General features: G+C 38.4%; 1 protein-coding gene across 1 annotated transcript; it reads right to left on the bottom strand.

The window, feature by feature from the left end:
- Nucleotides 1-1433: 1433 nt before the first annotated feature.
- add3b (adducin 3 (gamma) b) lies at nt 1434-18268 on the bottom strand. The gene is made up of 15 exons (XM_086171561.1): nt 18129-18268; nt 17085-17319; nt 16070-16214; nt 14120-14271; nt 13498-13578; nt 11977-12126; nt 11539-11682; nt 10442-10540; nt 8878-9051; nt 6876-7136; nt 6577-6693; nt 6081-6170; nt 5850-5973; nt 3425-3520; nt 1434-3271 (listed from the first exon to the last, which is right to left on the bottom strand). Exons 2-15 carry the CDS (start codon nt 17274-17276, stop codon nt 3027-3029), a joined length of 2070 nt encoding a protein of 689 aa, XP_086027687.1. The 5' UTR covers nt 17277-17319; nt 18129-18268; the 3' UTR covers nt 1434-3026.
- Nucleotides 18269-20404: the final 2136 nt, after the last annotated feature.

Below are 20404 nucleotides of genomic sequence, written 5' to 3'. Positions count from 1 at the left end.
TGTTCCACCTCTGTTGTCTATTTCACTGATTAAGAAGTCATTTTTTCCTCCAGACCGTGGGATGTAGGAGCACAGAGGGGAAAGGGCCTGCCTTTACAAGACCAGCCATGCATGCAGGACTGTGTTGTGCCTCTGAGACAATGGGTGCAGATGGCTGGCCTGCTGCAGATGTGGCCAGGCCTGTAACGGACGCCTGTGAGAGAATACACCCTCCCATGGAGTCTGTTACAAACCGCCTGGCAAGGTCTGACACACAGACTGTCCTGATGTGAACACAAACGTGTATTTCATCAGACAGACATGACCAGACGTTGTCTTTGTCGAAGAGCTTGTTTCTTTTCTCGAAAGCATTTTTCTTTTAAGGTGCCTGTAACAGGTGCATCTGCCACATATCAAAGGACAGTCTTTATGTCAACTCGGAGATCGTCTCCTTTTCGTGCTCTAACAGGCAAATAAAGTGTTTGACATGTATAGCAGGGAATGGAAACTGACAGCACTTCATCAGGAAAAGGCTCATCTGTGCAAAATGACCGACTGTGTGCTGTCTGCTGATAGTGCCAGGGTGGAAAGCTGACCCACTGTAGGTTGGTGTAGAATGTGACCCCAACTGGAGTAATCTGAAAAGCCTGAGGATTACACCAGTGGCTCGGCTGTCATAGAGGAGGCAAAGTCATAATGTGTATGTGTGTGTGTGTGTGAGTGTGCATGCGTGCACATGGCTATGATGTGAATGCACCAAATGTCTGACTCTAGGTCACATGTGTTCTTTATGTTTGTATCTATTAGTCTATCTATTTATCCATCTTTCCAGCAATTAAGAGCACCCCCCCTTCCTCCCTATTGTTTTAAAATAAAAGCTGCACTTTGCCCTAAGGTCACACTCTAGCAGGCCAGACGTGTGTCACCTGCTCTTACTCTCTTTAGCACTGTCAGTACGTGGAAGAGCTCAGCACTAAGCCATTGTCTTCCACATTTTAAGGGATAGTGCAGATAAGAAGTTTGGAGCCCAATAATGCATTTCTTTTTCAAGTGACAGAAAAATTGAGGAAAAAATATCAGACAATAACAGGATAACATTAAACGTATTTATTGTTTTATTTTCTTGAATTATCAAAATGCCAATTTAATTGAATCAATACGCTTTACTATGGATTTTTGACCTGATGTGCTTCCCTCTTGTCATCCCATAATATAGGTGTTTTGGGCGGTATAGGTATAGATCTAGTCACTCCCCCAACATGAACACCTGTTGGAGACACCAAATCCCCTCTTTGTGTCTGCAGCCCCACTCAGTGGATTACCATGACAACACCCATTCATATCATGGCTGAAGACTGATTATACAGCTTCACATGGTCAATTATCACTGAACAGAGTGCATTGTTTTAGGGTGACGCTGCTGCCTTTTATTTTCAAGAGAGAAGCTGTATAAATAGTTTTGGAGAAAGCTTTATTTCATACTCAAGGGGTTAGTTGGTTAGACGTGGACCTTCACACAATATGAAATCCATGGAATACAAATGCATACATCAAAAATCCCATGTTTTAAGAAACATGTCTCAGCTGACAAACAAAGACAGTATCAAACTTCTGGAAACACATCCCATATCCCTATTATTACGCGAGGTGGAAGGGAGTACTAAAAAAACCAGCTTCGCTTCAGAAATGTGATGTGAAACCCTACTGACAGGAGGTACAAAAAGCAATGTAAACAATAGTAGAAATACAAGGAAAAGGCACACAACTGACAAGTAATACAATTTGTAAACACAAGGCACAAACGCCAGTTCAGTTAATAAGGAGCTTAATTAAGGTGAATAAAAAAGGTTAACTTGTTAATAGATTGTACTGTCACCTTCTATTCTCTAAGATTTGGTTGCGCGTTGTAAATATTTTCACAAAAACTTACTATCTTACAAAAAGACAAAGAATTCACTCCCTTTGGGTAGACAAAAAAAAAACAAAAAACATTCACATTACTGACTGGGATCCAATTATGTGGCTCTCGAAGACACTTTATCACTATGTGGCTATATGCTGTCCACTGCTTGTTTCCACCAACTGCATTTTTGGACAAAACACCACTTACAGTAAACTCATTCCTTGTCAAATCACATCCAGACAGTTATTTTCCTGTCATTTCTGTCAAACCTTCCTGTTTGGATAATTTATAAAGCACATGTCATGTCTTGCTGAACTCAATCTATTAGTCACAGTCCACTCTTTGTTTCAATAAAGCAGCAAACATGGAAACAAAACCCCTAACAGGTGTTAAAACAAATGAATTATTACTATATTATCAGTCACAGCATGTTAAATATCAGTTATAATGATAATATGTTAATACTACAAAAAATTGATTAACTAACACGACAATGTGATACCTATAAAATAAATCAACATATAATTACAAGATAGGATAACTGTGAATATGTTACGTTACAAATCGTACTTCTTAAAAGCCTAGACTCGAAAAGCTTGGTAATATTCATCCATGACTGGTGTGACAGTTTAATCTTTCAGTATACATTCAAAAATGAATCTGTGCAAAAACAAAATAAAATCACAAATAATAGTCAGTCCTCTCCTTCTCCTTTTGGCTTTTCCCCTCAGGGGTCGCCACAGCGGATCAACCCTCTCTCTCTAACCCTATTCTCCGTATCATCCTCTCTCACACCAACTACCTTCATATCCTAAGTAATAGTCAGTCTAATGTGGTGATTTAACTCCAAAACTGTGTATGTTATATTACTTTAAATCCCATTAAAATATGGGTCAAACAACTGCAAATACATATTTTTTTCAATTACCTCCTGTTTGACTTAGTTTGTCTGAGCCCTAAAGTCACAAACTTCCAAAATAAGACATCAACTTTTCCATCTAATCACACAACATGGAAAAAAACTGTAATAGTTGCACTAAATTACGAAATAAATGACAGTCCGTGCTCTTACAGCAATTTTCCTCCAACAAGCTGACACGAAGACTAGAAGCGTGATATTTACTGTTTTTAAGAGTTAATTTACTTAGGCCTCTGTTTTTTCCTTCTCCTTCTTCTTGCTCTTTTTCAAGAATGATGGTGTGCGGAACTTCGTTTTCTTTTTCTTCAGAGACTTGGTTTGGCTCTCTGGGGTTTGAGCATCCCCTGTCTTCTCCTTCGTTGTTATGGAGATTTCCACTGATTCTGATGTGCTCATGCTCAGCTTGGAGACCTCGATGCTCAGATCCTCCTCTGTATCCTCAGAATGGTCTTTCCCATTGGGTATTGTGTCTGTCAACAGATAAAACTGAGTCAGAATGGGACGTATATCCTGTACGAGCTAGTCATATGATCACATATCTGTGATTAAACATGATATTTTATTCATAATATGAGCTGATATCTCCTTTCACAGATGATGATTGCAAAATTCTACCTCATTACCTTTTTTAAGTGGTGTCATAATTGGAGAGAGGGAAAGTGAGATAGTAGAGCCGTCAAATGTTGTCATCTCATCCGCATCGGTGGCATCTTCGTCTTCTGGAAAAAGATGTAAACCTTATTGTTATATAGCAATCTAAAACTTTTTACCTTGCATAAACATAAACGAGATGGAGTGCAACATTGCAAGTCTGTTTTTTTCAAAATCAAAACTAAAACCAATGACTCACATAGTGGGGACAGTAAGGCTAGATCTTGTGTTTCTAATATTTAAATAAGGAGGTTATTGTGAGCTATAAGAACCAAAACGATCCTTATTACTGACATTTGTATTACATGTATATTGGCATAGACTGATTGAGTTCTTCCGTGACCTCACTCATGTTTTCACTGAAAGAGTGGAAGGATCACGCAATAACATGCATTTCCTACTAGTTAAAGGGCACACCTCAGCTATTAACTATACCAACTGGCTTATTTCAATGGCATGAACCTCACAACCCTAAGACCTGAGAGTCTCATCTCCAACCCCTTCATTTGCTGCCTTAATCTGTAGCTTTTGGATTTCTTTAACATTTTTAGTTGCCAGGCAACAGATGGTCTCGACAGTCAACGATTTAGTCCCCTAAGGAGTTACCCAAATGCCTTTAAAAACAAACAATGAGGCCTTTTTTAATTTTTTTTTAGGGAATCGGTATCCATCAGCGCTTAATGACAACAGGCTCATATCAAACCTGGCATCTTATAGTAAGAACACTATGAAAGGTTTGCCAATTTTTGGCAAAAAAAAAACCAACTAGGAACTAGCCCCTCCAGTTTTAAGTCCAACTGCAGAAGTGATACAAATTTAACAGTTTTAGGGGGATATCAATAAATGCATAGATTCTGAAAAAGTCTACCTTTATATCCTGCATCTTGCTGTTGCTTCTGACATGGTTGATGTCAATATATTTAGAGACGTCAGTCCCTGATTTTATCCTTAAGTCTCCAAGACAGCATATTTCATATTAATGAAAACCATGCATCAGAGCCGTTTCCAATGACTCTTTTCGGAAGCTAATGTTTTTAACTTTAATATGGCCTCACTGGCTGACAGCACAACAGATATCATTTTTAGATGATGGTGGAATGTCACTTAACACTTTCTATGACTCCCAGGTACAAGGCATTGACCATAGAAACAGCTGGATGCTGGTCAACATTTTTTTAGTTGGATGAATATAAAACTGTGTAACCACTTTGTGTCAGCTCTGTGGCCCTCTTCCAGGTACTCTTCTTCTTTAATTATCCTGTTTACTTATATACCTTGGAAAACTCTTGATTGTTTCGTGCAGGTTAATTTGCAATTCAAATTAATTTGCCATAAGTGAGTCCCAGAGGGCCTACGCCCCAGGGCAACTGACCTAGTTTGGGATAAAAAAAAAAAAAGATCGTATTAAATGAATGAATTTTGCTCTACTGGCTTGTCAATTCCAAATTTTGACCATTGGAATTGACCATTTAGGTCATTGAGATATCGCTGGTCCAACGCCCCCTTGTTCGGATCTACATAAATTGTCAAGAAAGGAACACATGCTGTATTAAATAAGACATTCCTTATTTACTCTATAGTAACGTAAACATTTTTACTGAATTAATTAGGGAATGCATTCGAGAAGAACTTCTGCAGAGACCAAAGCCAGTTTTTATCAAGTGTATGAAAAAGTTTAAAAAAAATGACTAGGTGTGCCCTAGGAACTGGATACTAATTATGGGAAAGTACACATTACTGATATAATGTCATGAAGAGCTGAATAATTCTATGGAAAGATAACAAGCCATATCAAACACATTGCATCCTTGGAGAGTAAATAATCCGAGTGAGAAGTAAATCCCTCTCCTATACTTCTCTAAAATCTTTTTGACCACTGAGGGATGCGCCCCCTTCTGGCCACGAGAAGGAGGGCAATTTAAGTGTGCTTTCTACCAAATTCTGTCAGACCAGGAAAACTTTAAAAAATGTCCGGTGAAAGAGAAATATCAATATCTAATGTTGCCCTAACATTACCGGTGATTGGAAAACCTCAGTTTTCTGATTCAAACTATTTAATGAACCATTAACATCAATGTCTGTTTCCATGTTGGCTTTGTGGAGGACCTTATGGATCCTTTTTTACATCAATCATCTTTGTTTCTGCATCTCATTTTATATTGGGAGAATTAACTTTAAAATACGAATTTCCTTGAGTGTTGAGTAAGGCAGAACTTAATAAAATATATCATTATCATTACTATTTTGATAGACGGGACCATATCTTACAGAATTTGGTCAAAGTTCAGAATAGGTTAAACTGAAACTTTCTGTACCTCAAAAGGACAATATCAGATTGAAATTCCTTGTAATAATACATTTAAAGAAGATGACACTACAAAAGGTAGAAAAGAATACCGTCAAGGCCTTGTTGCTTTCGTTCTACTATATTCTTGTACTCCTGGAGTTCCTTCTCTGTAAGTTGATTGAATGGGTTTGGGGGAAGAGAACGAGCCTGCTCTTCATCTTCAATGATGAAAGCCTGATACAGGAAGATAGATGGATAGAGATGTTAATTGAAAGAAAAGACTGAGCATGTTCTTAACAAATTCATAATGGTTGGAGGTTGTTTGATTGTTGGTTACTCACTGGTCCTGGTATGGTGTCCACAACAATGCCTGCCAGTAAATGCGACTTTGGTCCTGCAGTCATTAGGTCCCCTCTGTGCTGTTCTTTTATCTGTTGGAGGATTCATTCAGCAAAATATTGAAAACTGCAGCATTGTAAGAGACTTATCACATATTAATACATTCCCTTAGAATATATATATCCCTACATTACACAGTAGGATAAAAAAAAATGTTCTCCAATATAGTCATCTCTCTGGTTCATAAATAATTCTGTATGAATTACAGCCACCAGTGCTTTGTTAACGCATATTATGGGCTCAAGCATGTATAAATTAACTGGAAAATAATTTGTGAACCAATTTCTTTGATGTAGTAACAAATGCAATTGTAGTAAATGTAATTTCTGGCCATCCTTAGAATTCTGTATGATGACTTCAACAACAGGACTAACAAGAATAAGGATGTTTACTGTGAAACACATTCTTTCTGCCAGTGTTGTAATATGTGCTATTTACCCTGTTCCTCTTATCCAACACCTCAGTGGGATCAGTGTTAAGTGGTACAAACTGGTTAGGGTCCTCAATTTTTATTGGTGTACCAATGTTGTTGCCAGGCTGTGAAGACTTCATCCACTAATGATAGAAAGAAAAGCGCAAGTGAGAATAACTTGAGAATTTTAACCTGTTTTTAAAAATGACCACAAGAGGGCAGACTTATACAAAGGATTTGCTACATGAGTCATTCCCTTTATTTTTGTAGTCAAGAGGGTTAGCCGATTAAATTTAATTTACAAGGCTACAGAAATTCATCGCACCATTGTCTTGGTCCTGGGGCTGACATCCCCGCTTGGTGACTGTTCAGGTACATTGACCCTCAAGTAGCTATTGGGTGAGTTAAGCCACCGGGTCCTCTCTCTCTGCTGTTTCTGCACCATAAACTTGAAGGGACTACGCAGGCCCAGCTCAATGTCCTCTGACGGAACAGTGGACACCGTGGCAGGAATCTCCACATCGTTCTTGGATCGAGGTTTTTCACGGACAATGGGGTTTCTGTAAGAGTAGCCTGTTCTGTATCCCTGTAAGGTCACACACAGAGGAGACATTATTCTAGGATGGTTATCCTTCACCAGTTAAAAATGTTCTACAGTGTTATTCAGCATTCCACCACAATCCTTTCTATATAACTGATATCAGCTGTAAAAGATAAAAAAGTTTAAAGGACACACAGCCACCAAGGATCAGGGTTCTTTTTTTTTCCATATTTATGTGCTCTCATACAATACAATTTTTTTCTCCCAAGCACAATTTCGGGGGAGGGGGAGATATAATCTTAGTATGAAGAAATGTTTTAACAATACAACAACGAAACCTCTGACAGGCACTTACAGATGGAGTTCTTGTGCGATTATGGGGAGTCCGACAGTACAATCAGTTCTGTCAGTCTCATAGCCAGTTTAAGAAGTTTGTTGCCAAAATACTCCCAGTTTAGGGAATTCATTATGCAATTGTAGGAAAACTAGACTATTTAGAGAAAAAAAATATCAACACCTCTCCAAAAATCAATATTTGGTTGTCACTGTCATGTGAAAAGCTTAGGATTATCTTTTCCATGTACTTTTAGAGAACAACTTTAGTCTTATAACACAGTTAATCCATGTACAATAATGTATCCAGAATAACATTATATATATAACTGAATATATCAGATACACAATTTCTCCTTTTCCAGGTTACGAGTTGGTTGTAGATAAACAAAGATTTTTAATGTTCATTTTATAGCTGTATAGTAAATGCTCTTGATTAAAGTTAATTATTGATTACTCTGCCAGCAAAGTAAGTTGATGAGTAGAAGATGACTTTCAAATAGTGATTACATTTGTAAGATCCACAAACTGTCAGACACAATTTCTATACTTGTCTGTTTCTTGCAAACAAAAAACTGTTTCAGTATATTTTTCATATTTAATATTTTCAGTCCTGTAAACAACTGAGCAACTCTGTGTCTAAATCATCTTTCTGCCATACCATTATCTGTGACCATAAGTGCATCCAGCGAACTCGTTGATGTTCACCACAACTACCATTTGCTCTCAGCATCATATTCAACAGTCTTTGAGAAAAAACCCAATCCCATGTCAAAGCAGTGTACCTAAATGGTCATGTGGTTGGTGTGGCTTTAAATGCCCACAACATGCCTTCCTCTAGTAGCTATGACTGACAGGGTAGCCAAGCCATAGTCACACAAAGCTAAAACAGCTGTAGCCCACTCAAGCCACAGTTGTTAAACAAATCACAGTGATAGAATCTGACATCTCTGTGTCCACAGAGCAAGTCAAGCCCTGACTGTTCGTTGTGCGGCATGTCTACCCAGTTGAAAAAAAGTATTTGGGAATAAAAATTATACCTGAGAACAGCATACGAACCTTAGACAAAAAGCAAACCACTTTTCATAAGTTGTCAAGTGCTTAATATGGTAATGTGACTTTCTACTTAAGGGATTGAAATGAAAAGTCAAAAGAGGCATTTATCATAAAACACAATGAAATGACATAAATAATTCTGGTCGAAATCTTGTCATGGCAATTGGACTTTAACTTCCTCTGAGAAGAAACTCAAGGCCCGTTGCTGCAAAGAGATGTCAACCAGAATTGACCTTGATGACGGACAACCTCCATAGATAAGTAAATATCACAACCAGAGAGGCAAGAATATTATCAAAAAAATTATTTTCTCTCAGACTTCCCGAGGTAGTGCCTGAATGAGGAAACCCAGAGCACTGAGCACTGTGCTTGAGGACACAGGTCAAGGGTCACTTACTAGGTTGTCCAGCATCCTCATAAGGGACTCGAACTCTGCTTCGCCCACTTTCCACTTGAAATCATTGTCCACTGCCATCCCTGAAGCAGCCACTCCTTGGATCAGTGGTTTAAACTTATCTCTGTCCAGGAGCACAAGGTTGTCGACACCACCTGAACATCTCAAACAATTCACCTAAACAAACAAATTGAATAGCAAATGTATCTGAGATTATTACAACGTCACCTACATTTTCTACATGATTTCGTTATATTTTAAAACACTACAAGTGCGGGTTCATTTAGTTTGTATTTTCACTTGTGGTTAATCTACAAATTTAGTAGATAATTTAGCAAGAGCTGACAGAAAATCCTGCTGCTAAACATAGTCTAGACCAGGGGTTGGCAACCTTCAACACTCAAAGAGCCATTTGGACCCATTTCCCACAGAAAAGAAATCACCGGGAGTCACAAAACCCTTTTGAGATCTAAAATGGAGATAATGCTGTATGTAACATTTTTCCCTTTATGCTATGTATGAAAAAGACTGCTGTGTTACAGTTATGAAATCAATGTAATGCTACAGGAAAAAAAAGAGGATTCAGATTTTGCAAACAACAAAAACGTTTTGAATGCTGCGTTTAAGATAATATTCAAATAAGATACTCAGTGTTGTTTTGAGTCCTTCTCATATTTATCAAGTAAAAGGCTGAACTCAAATTATCACCCTGCAGCAAAAAACAAAAATGCCATCTGCTCCTGTTTGCCGTCATTGTTAAATCACATGTCAAAAAAGGACCACTTAATCATATGCATACGAATATATATTTGCAAATGAAATATTAATTTCATCTGTTTAATGTGATTGTTTTTCTTAAACCTCAGCGCACAGCATCTGCATGTCAGGGCTTAAAAAGCTCAATATATTGCATTGCCGGTTGTGGCGCACACTTTGAGTGACAAGAAATTAAAAATGTTTTATCTTATGTAACAAGATTACCATAATCTTCAAATTTAGATTCAAATTAAAACAAATAATGTAATAAAATAAAATAAATTTAAATACATATCATTTATTTTCCAAAGGCATAGGGAGCTGCAGCAGAGGGATGCAAGAACCTCATACGGCCATGAGTTGCTGACCCCTGGTCTAGGCTAGTAGTAGTCTAATATTCAGAGAGAAGTGTGTTCGTCTGAAAGGATTTGATATTGCAAGATTCAAAGTAAACAAGACTGTATAACACAACTCTGTAAGTGTCCCAAAATGTAAACTGCAGAGGACTCAAACAGTATTTGTTTATACCTTGAGTATAAGCTGCAAAACATTTTGTCCATAAATTCAAGGCATAATACATATGCTTTTCTCCAGTTCAAATGTGATGCTTTTTGCAACCAGGTGTAACTAACTTGTGAAAAACAGAAAACAACCAAACAAAAAACAGGAAGCTACGACTGCTATCAATGAAGATTAAAAAAAAATGGTATCACTTATCATCAACCCATTAATGTATTCAACTAAATATATAATGAGATGAGTAATTACCAGGCAAAGCAAAAGTGCAGAAAACAACAACAGATTTTTCTACCTGGATTTCACAAGCCTGCTGAGAATGATACACGTAGTGAAAAGCTTCTTCAACTGTTTCTCCCAGAGCAAGCAGGCCATGGTTCCTCAAAATCATCACCTAAAAAAAACAAAAAAAAAAAAAAAAAAAAAACTGGTTAATGGCACACCAAATTCAATAGGACACAATTGATAAATCCAGCTCAGCACATGCATTAGTATATCAAGAAAATACTTGTGTGCATCAAACAGCAAATGTACTTGATAAATACAATGTTTAATGTACGCCGCTCAAAGCCTATAATTGCCTATCTTCATAAAAATGCATAATATGTAAACAGTTGATAAAGAATTTTGGACCTTAAGCATTTTGGATTCTCTTTGTAGTATGAGAGGCCCCTAAAAATACTTTTGAGTAAAGTAAAACAAGGCATTAATGTCCTTTCAGTAACACACACACACACACACACACACACACACACACATATATATATATCATTTGTCTCCCCAAAATATGAGCATCAAGAGCTGAATAGTTGTTCACAGGAGACCTGCCCTCGAATTATATTCCCATTCTGAAGCATTCTATGTTATATCTTGCCTGACACTGTCTTTCGACAAAAAACTCATGTTTAATTATGTTTCATGAAAAGCAATTTTTGAGGTAAGAGCTGATACATCAGTGGATGTTTGAGATATTCTGTAGGCATCCTGTGTGATGCAGAACTGCTGATCTTCACTGTTGAACAAAATAAAATCAGATTTCTCACTATCTCTAGTATTCTTGAAGCGGCAAAAACCCTGGATCCTAAATCTTTCTATGAGTAACATAATATAGTCTTTTATTCCACTGTCTGCATGAAAAAGTTGTTAGAATTCAAAAATATCAAACAAGTTAGCAACAAAGGTTCTTTACCTTTGTAGTTTCTACTCCTACAATGGACCCTCAATGTTCTCCACATTTTATGATTTACTTATTACCGAAAAATAATTACCAACACACCTGATATATGAGACAATGCATAAATAAACAAGTACAGATTTGTTTTTCCCATGGGCTAATGTTATATTTTGTGAAATTGACCTGCCACTAAATGAGTTGGTTTGGTTTGACAGTACCTTGGCAGTGGGGCCCAGAGCTTTCTGAAACTCCACCTTCTCCTCTTTATTATCGAGGCTGCCATGGTAACTAAAGCAGCTCACGTCTCCCAGCACCAAAGCCTCCTGGGAAATGGGCAGGATTCCACACTTCATCGAGGACACCTGTTAACACGGGATAAAAGCAAATGAGACTGTGGCACACAAATATCTAAACAGAGACACAGTTATGCTGTCAGACACAAATAAACCTTATACAGCACTGCTCATCACATGCTGTGCATTTTACTGCCTTGCTTGAAAGGAAATGGTAAAAATGCATTAGACGGGGTCTGTCTATAAAATAATCAAGCATGCAGGGAGCGGCTGTTTCCTCTGGTGAAAAATAAACAGTTAACAGCAGTTTTCATGCTTTAATTAAGATGCAGCTTCCTTAACATTGGCCTGGAGCATACTCACAGCAGCTGTTGCAGGGGTATGTGTGTGGATGATGCATCTCACATCAGGACGCATTGAGTAAATGGCAGCATGAGGAGAGAATCCAAAGTAGTCAATACTCAGGTCAGTAGAACCTTGGTCGACAATATCACCGATCATGTTTACTTTCACCTACAAAAAATGAATAAATATAGTAATGCTCAATATTATTTCAGATACCCTCAGCATTGTATTGAAAACATAGAGAAAATTAGGTTAAAATACACATACTGAAAACATGAAAGCATTTTGATGTTCAAACACTGCATTAAAAAAATGGGTTGATGATGTTGTCAGCAAACGTGTTGAAATTAATTTAACAGAAAAGTGTGGATTCAGACCAGAAATGGTGCCAGACTTTACATGCATGGAAAGAGTTTGGTGTTATGATATCACATTTAGATGCAATGAGCCTTTATGAAAGTAATGATAACGGTATTGTTTCTGAGGATCCATCAATATCCACCTACCAATGGGGTAGGGTAAACTACTTTTCAAGAATGGAGCTGCACAGTTAATTGTCAGAGTGACAACGACAGAAAGAGCAAGAGAGAGCTGCATGGATCAATGTACTCCGCACTGATTTAACAGTACAACCATATAAAAAATACTTTTATAAAAGCAGCCCAAAACAAAAGAGGGCAGTTGACAGTGATGCATGACACAAAAAAATAAATCAATGTAGAAGACTTGTTGACTGAGACACAAAGAAAAGTCAAACATCGTGGACAGATGTGTGAAATCATAACTTTAACAATGTTTAAGCCCAAAACCTATCGAGTTACAGAATAGGGATAAGAAGGACAGGATGTTACAGAAGTGTGGCAGGGCCAATTAGATACAAACATTTTCTTACAAATTACATAAAAATACATTTAAGTGGATTGGATTTCACGGTTTCTGAATCAAAGCTAGTTTTGCTAATATCATTAGTAGACAACTTGCTTGGTGTTTGCACGAGTAAAAAGAATTATTTGGAAGAAAGATTGTTAGAATTTTGTCATTCCCTTTCAAATATGCCCATTTTAAATATCTTTAATGCCGAAAACATTTAGGGTAATGACAAACTAGCATAAAATATGTGTGACTTCTGTTGCACAAAGAAGACCTATCTAGGACAGCCCATTGACAGCATCATGAAATTTTGCTGCAAAGCAAATTAATAGTGAATCCTGTGTTTCAGTACATGTTGAAGTGGTTGTTGCTTGTAACACAAAATTAGTGTAACCCCCCATCTCTATATTCACATGCTAAAGAAAATACAGTAAACAGCACACAATGATTTATCTTTGTTACCAGCAGGTACAGCTGGCAATTATTGCCTCTCACTTACAGGTGATGAATTTAAAAAAATAGAAAAAACAATGTATTTTTTTTCCTTTGATGGATTGTCAAAGAACCTGTGTGTTTACAATATCCTGCAAAAGACCGTGCAGTTGAGATAAGACTACAACGCCTACATCTATACATGGAGACATTTAGACAAAGATATATTGTACTTACCAAGTTTGCTGCTGTCACCTCAGCAAATGATAGACCTCTTGGACAAATGAGAACATGGTCTTGCTCTTTATTCACACGTACCTGATAGAAAAGGTGAGTATTATGAAAATTAAATTACTCTCCAATCAACTCCAGTGAAAAGAATGTTTTTGTTTAACTGTGAGATATATTTTCCCCGTGAGAATTCTCACATCTGAATTTTTATCAAAAAATGTCCATTTAAAGTCAGAAGAAAAGCAAATATGTACACATAAAAGAGGGACATTCTTGAGGTCTGGTTATTCTTGAGTTAAACTTGAGACCCTTTTTGCTTGCTAAATGATACAGGAAACACTGAGCCTCAGAGGAGCTTTCTTCCCTTTAAAAAAAAAAACACTGAAATCAGTCTGTAGGTTGATAAAACAAGTTTTTCGAATTCTTGGCTTTGTCTTCTGAGAACTGTGTTTTACTTCTTATCTCTAACTATTATACCTGCTCATATTCACAGGACTCAGCTTTCCAAAGCACAATACACTCAATCTGAAAGTAGTTTCCTTTTTATCCTTCATGGGGCTGAACAACAGCACATGAGGACACACAGGAGCAAATGTTCACTGAGGCGTGATCATGAAGTTGTACTCACGGTGATGTATGAGCTGGTAAAGCGAGCCCAGCTGAAGAGGTCAATGAGCCTGTAGAGGCTGGCCAGCTTGCAGCGACTCTGTTTCTCCCCTTTGGCAAACGATGGAGACTCAATACCGTACAAGTCATTTACTGGAGACACCATCCCAAAGCCTGTCACAAGACATAATGTCATCAGTGACTCGTTATGCACTGAATATATCAAAGTCACCCTCCAGTCAAGAATGTGTTTTTCCTTCTTGCACAGCTGAATGTTCAAGCTTCACTGTGTAAAATGATGTGTCTATATGAGTCTGACACTAGAAAACTTATTTCACTTTCAAATTCTCTCTGAGTTAACTGAAAAGGTGATTTTAAGATGATCTGTGTCACTATTTTTTTTCTTCATAAATCTGTGTTTCTGCTATTATATTGTTTAGAGCAGTGTTAAAGGACACCTTTTAACAGACAGGCACTAAAGAGGGGAAAAGCACTGCTAATGATTAAGAGCAGCAAATGATTAGCATAAGTCTATGACTCCCTAGTGTGGGTATAGCTGCCAATGTTTTACCATGAATTCCCAGACTGAAGCTTTTTGTCAAATTGATATCACAGACTCCTGCATAGTTATGCATAGCCACCTACCCTTTACAGTTGGTTAGGCGGTGTCTAAACATTTACCCACCAATAAATGTAAACACATCTTTTTGATGACAGCATCAAAGTCCTAAAGCCAAATAATGTATCAGCAGTGTACCACAGCCAAGGTGCAGTAGAAATTATAGAAATGGCAACAAAATGCATTTCAACCACAGCATGCGGTTGCCACTCATCTTAAATACAAATCAGGTGGGAGCCACTGAAAGTCACTAAATGTAAAACCATGGTTATTTCACATAAGAGGCAAAAAAGAATGGAGTATATATTTTTTCTCAAGGTTTGTTCTTGCTTGGAGAGTTTTCCATGTTAAAACATGTTTTGAAAATAATTTTATGGCTCTGAAAAAGAAAACAATGTGTTTGTTATCAAAAACATGAAGACAGTGTTAGAGGGATTTGTGACATCACAGATATTTAGGAACCCAGTCCTGTTCTGAAATTTCAGAATACACGAGTGAAAACAAGAAGCCTCAAGGTCACAAACACTGAGCTTTGACTTAATAGTCAAGATGGCATATTATGTCCGGCAATTCAGCTAAGGAAATGAAAAAATATTGTCATATTCATATATTCTATTTTTTACAAGGGTGGAGTAGTTGAATGAGGTTGGAATTTTTATGAGGAAATGATGCTCTTTTTTTCCTGCAAATGGCATGTCAACCACACTTTAGGATATTTTTCTCATATACCTAATAAATGCCCAGAGGGGATATTTAACCTTTTTCAAACATTTCAAAGGATGTTTGCATAGTTGGATTTAGTTTGCTTGTACCACAAATAACATTAAAATATCCCAGCTTAAAGGTTAAAAAGGCTTTCTCAGAATTCCAAACATGAAACTGAAGATATTTTTGGATTATAATACCATATATGGTTCTTTAATGATACTGGGCCTTATCTTTTGACAGTGGCCCCAGCTTTTCAAAAGAGCATGTCTGTCTTAGTTACTTTACAGCCATTTCCTCAAATGACTTTTTCCCAACATTTACATGTTTTGACACTTTTAACTGATCTGTTCGGCTCTGGAATGCTCTGTGAACTCCACAGAAACTGCTCTAATTCATTACAGGCTAGTCATGAGGGCCACTCAATAAAAAAACCTGACATTGAAGAATACTGTCGACAACAATCTACGATTTTCCAGCTGTTTTGGGGTTGTTCAGTGTCACAAGAGTTGGAGAATTCAGCCTCTGACAATAACTATATTGAGCTTGTATAGTGCAGAGACACGAGGTATACACACAGAATGACAAACAGGCCCAAAGGGGAATAGATTGTGGTTCAAGCACACAGTGACGCAGACAACCACTCACTGATAGGTGAAGTTAAGGGGCCAGCCCCTCCCATGGTGCTGGCCATGACCAGGTCAGCTATTTGTCTCAAAGCCAGGAGACCTGTGGGATTGTTGCCTTTCGTGAGCTGGTCATGGATGAGACCTTCTAATTCATCTTTAAATACCTGTATACGAAAAAAATGAAGACGGATAGATTTAAAGGTCGAAAAGACACAAAGAGTGTATTAAGCTCTATTAACCAGGCAACTCTTACGTACACAGCGTGACTTAAATCTTTCTAAGACAGCTCCCCTGGATGAGTCAGGAAGCACAGCATATGCTTTCAGACTTTTCTTCTTGCAAATCACAAATCAGACAGGCCAGTGAAAAACCTCTTTGTAAGTATGTGGCAGGGAGGATTGTATTAAACCTAACTATCAATTTCGTGCCTTCAGGAGTAGCCCGTGATTCTTGAAAGAGCACTATATTTTTCAATGTTGCAGCTTGGCTCCAGCATTCTGCTTCATCCAACCCCCGTTCCCATGGTGATGAGATAAGTTCCACTTGTTGGGCCTGTTATGCAATCACGGATGAGTGTGGGCTCTCCTTATTTCTATGCACTTCACTGGCATGTGTTCATGGCTCCTCCATGTACTCCAAATAACTAGACAGCACTGCTGACTTTGTATCCCTGGATTATTTTCCGCAGAGGTATAATTCTTCTTATTATTTGATATATGTGATGGATTTTTAATTATTGATTAAAGAGAAAATGTTATAATTCTGATATGACAGCTCACTAAACATGAAATACATGATCTACTATAAAATCCACAACTGCCCTCAATCTGTCTAAACACCACTAGGAAATTCCATTTATTCTTGTATTTCACTGCCATTTTCTTTCCACATTTTCCAAAATCCAGATTAATGAAAGTGCCCTCACATAGTCAAGGATAAAGAATGCATGTTAGTCAGTCAAGTATGTCTCGCTAGCTGTAAAACCACTTCCAATACACTATACAAGGTTGTATGATTGAGGTAACACTACATACTGGACTCTGCAGGATCTGGGTAACCCTCTTCTTCTCTTCCATCATGTTGAAATCCTGTCTCAGGTCCGGTGACATGGTTCTACTCCTGAAGCTTTCTGGGTCACTCTCAGCCAAGTGACGCTCTTTGGAGTCATTGTTGGAAAGGCAAAGGGTCAGAGACCCCGCTGCCTGCCTCACATCCACCAGGCTCATCTTTCTGCAGCACGTTTACCACACAGCCTCTGGGTTCCTGATTCTGACGAAATGTAAATCTCAGCTGCTTATTTCACATTCAGGTTGTCAAGGCAATGCTGTGTTGTTTAACAGAATACATTTGAGGAAAAATGGTGAGTCATGGAACTACAGGGATGGAGACGAAAGGGACACATTCGCATGCGACTGATGACAGTTGTTTTAAAATCCAAATCTGTTGAAATGCAATGTCTCAGTCACAGCTCCAATACTAGAGTACTTTTCAAGTATATATACAAATTAATAACACAGCGTCACACACACAAAAAAAACAACACACCTAACACATGTAACATTTGTTTTAGCTCAAACTCCCACTCTCCCTACACAGATGGAGGCCGACTCATCTAGTGTGGGATGAAAGCGGCAAGTTTCCCCCACTTCTCTTGCAGAGCCAAGAGCAGTAAAACATTGTCAATAGTAAACAAAAGGCAGACAGGCATGTAAATCACCCCTTTTGAATAGCAGTTAGCACCTTTGGCGCGGTTACCTGGATGCTGGGGAGGGGGTTTGTGACGGGACACATGAAATAACACCAGCAACCACGGCTTTGACCAGTGCCACATTACATTAAAGGCCCCTAGAAATGAAACGGTTTCGACACAGCAAATCATAACACGGCGTTCTTTGCTGGTTTTGACCAGCCGTCTCAAACGCAGAGCACGGCAAACTAAAACTTTTATAACCCCAATGACCCCGCGTTTTGCGCGGGAGGAGGATTTCGATACTTAGCGAGGAGTCAAGATACACGATTAAAGCTCACAACGGTGCTTCATAAAAATAAAGCAAAACGGTTACTTAAAAGGAACTCACTTGGTGAATTCAATTCCTTTTAGACGATCTGAAGTCGAACACCTCCTCCGGGTAAAGCCCCCAGAAGTGAAGATAAACGCAGACCAGACGGATATTATTCCCGCTTCGCATACATTGTGGGGGAAACCGTAAAAAAGTCCAGTAGGGAGCAACTTGTGCAGCAGCAGCGTGAAGACGGAGCCGACTGCCCGCTGCGGCGTGTGAGTGTGTGTGTGTTTGGAGAGTTGAGGAGGATGTGGGTGTGTTTGTGTGGGAAAAAGGAAAAGTGACCATGTGACTTCACTTATCCACCCACTGGGCCTTGAGTTAGCGGCACTCGGCGGGACAAAAGAGTACGCCGGGGTCCAGTGTCGGCGCTCATCTCGCTCGAATTCCTCCGCAGGTTAGCTAAGCGTTGTGTCATGCTAAAGACCGTCGACGGAACTTGTTATCATGCTAGTTCTGTTGGGTGGTTATATTATTTTTTTCTCTGTCCCTCCCCCTCCTCTCTCTATATGTGTATTAATTTTCATTTACCACCGCCTCTTCATTTCACGAAGAAAACGAGAATGCTGTGTCTTCGCAGCCTCTCAGAAGTCTCTCCATCAAAGCCAGGCAGCCCAGACATACCAGCCAGAACACTTGAAAGCCCTAACAAGTGCTTCCATTAAATTGTGAGTGGACCCACTAGAAAAGTTTTGCCCCCAGAAAAAAAGCCAAAAACAAAACAGAGCGACACAGATGTTCTCTCTTAGACGAGGCACCGAAGTATTTCAGATTCTTTGTTCTCAAGGCAAACGCGCTGCAATGGTATTCCCTTTGTATAACAAAGGCCTCCCCAGTTATGTTTCTGTGGGGTAGGAGTTCCTAAAGGCAGGCACCCCTCGATAAGACTTTGTTGCAAGGCTGCATCATAAGGCTCAGAAATTAAAAAAAAACTCTTTAAAATAACAAGCATTTGGCCATCCGTTGGTCGTATTCACGACTAAAGGTAGATTTTTTTCCACAGCAGGAATGGTATGCATCCCCCTGCTGTTTAGCAAACATCTCGTGACATTTTAATTTGCTTTTTAGATAAATAATGAATGCTTATTGAATCACCACCACGCTGAATCAGCAAATTTGTCCTGAGAAAATAACACCAGCAAAGTCTTCTTGAAATGTCTTGAGAGCAAGCAAGCGTATTTCTAAAACAACACAAAAATGCATTTGCAGAACAACAGTCACTATGAAATAAAATCTGAAAATATCAGGATGTGACCTTATATTAGCAGGGTATCGTGGGTGGAGCTGGCCCTCTACACCCTTTTTTTCCCCCCCTCCTGGGGGTAGGGAGTCCCTGTTACAGCTGCATGTTTAAACTTCACTCAGGTGAAGAATACATAGAGTTTAACACTAGGAAGCAGGCAAATACTTAGACAAAAGTGATTATTTTCTATAAGCAAAATGTGATTTTGAGTGGCACAGTAGCCACCATTTGCGAGACATGACGTTTTGGGAAACTATTTCTGGTAGAGTAATCAGAATAAATATGTATGGGGTGGAAACCTTCAGCCTCTTTTTCACACACCCTAAGAATTGACCTTACAGTAAAGAAGGATATTTCTATATGGATTTACTCTTGGTTCTTAAGTACAAAGGTAGTATAACCTACACTAATGTAGTAATCTATTTTCTTTATACTAAAACAATGTCAAATAAGTATCTAAGTGCTTGTTAGATTTGATTTTCATAATGCAAGTGTTAAGGGAGTCTTTAGAATAACATATTTCAGAAGTCCAGCCAAAGGATTATACAGTAATACTAAAAAGAGCAGATTGAATCTCATACTGGTAAGTTTGAGAAATCAGTGGGAAGCTGCTTTTCTGCAAGTTAATTCAATAGGCTCTCCAAGTGTAAATCAGACATTAGACCAAATTTAAGTGAACACAAAGCTCAGAAGATTTATCTTGCTGGCCCTGCACTCTTCCTGCAGCCTTTCAGTTTTTTTCTGCTTTGCTAGTCAATGCTTCATGGAGAAATATTCAAATGGACATTTAGTGAATGCTCCTCTGAAATATATAATTTTCTCATTGGCACTGGCCCCGCCACCCCGCTGAATTATTACCCTTTTAATCACACACAATCAGACATGCTTACATATATCCATATTTTGAGGGGAGACTGTAGGAGAAAGAGAGAGAAGAATTGGATCACTGACTGACATAACAATTTCAGGAAACGGACTGGAGTCTGATAGGCGAAGCAGAAACATGGACATATGGGTTGATGTAATGAAAAGCAGAACTTTCTCTCTC

This window comes from Fistularia commersonii, chromosome 2, assembly GCF_037954325.1.
Source record: "Fistularia commersonii isolate RoL2024-O1a breed Wild chromosome 2, RoL_Fcom_v1.0, whole genome shotgun sequence".
NCBI classification, from domain to species: Eukaryota; Metazoa; Chordata; class Actinopteri; order Syngnathiformes; family Fistulariidae; genus Fistularia; species Fistularia commersonii.
Note: the sequence above shows the minus strand (reverse complement) of the source record. Positions and strands in the feature narration are given on the sequence as shown.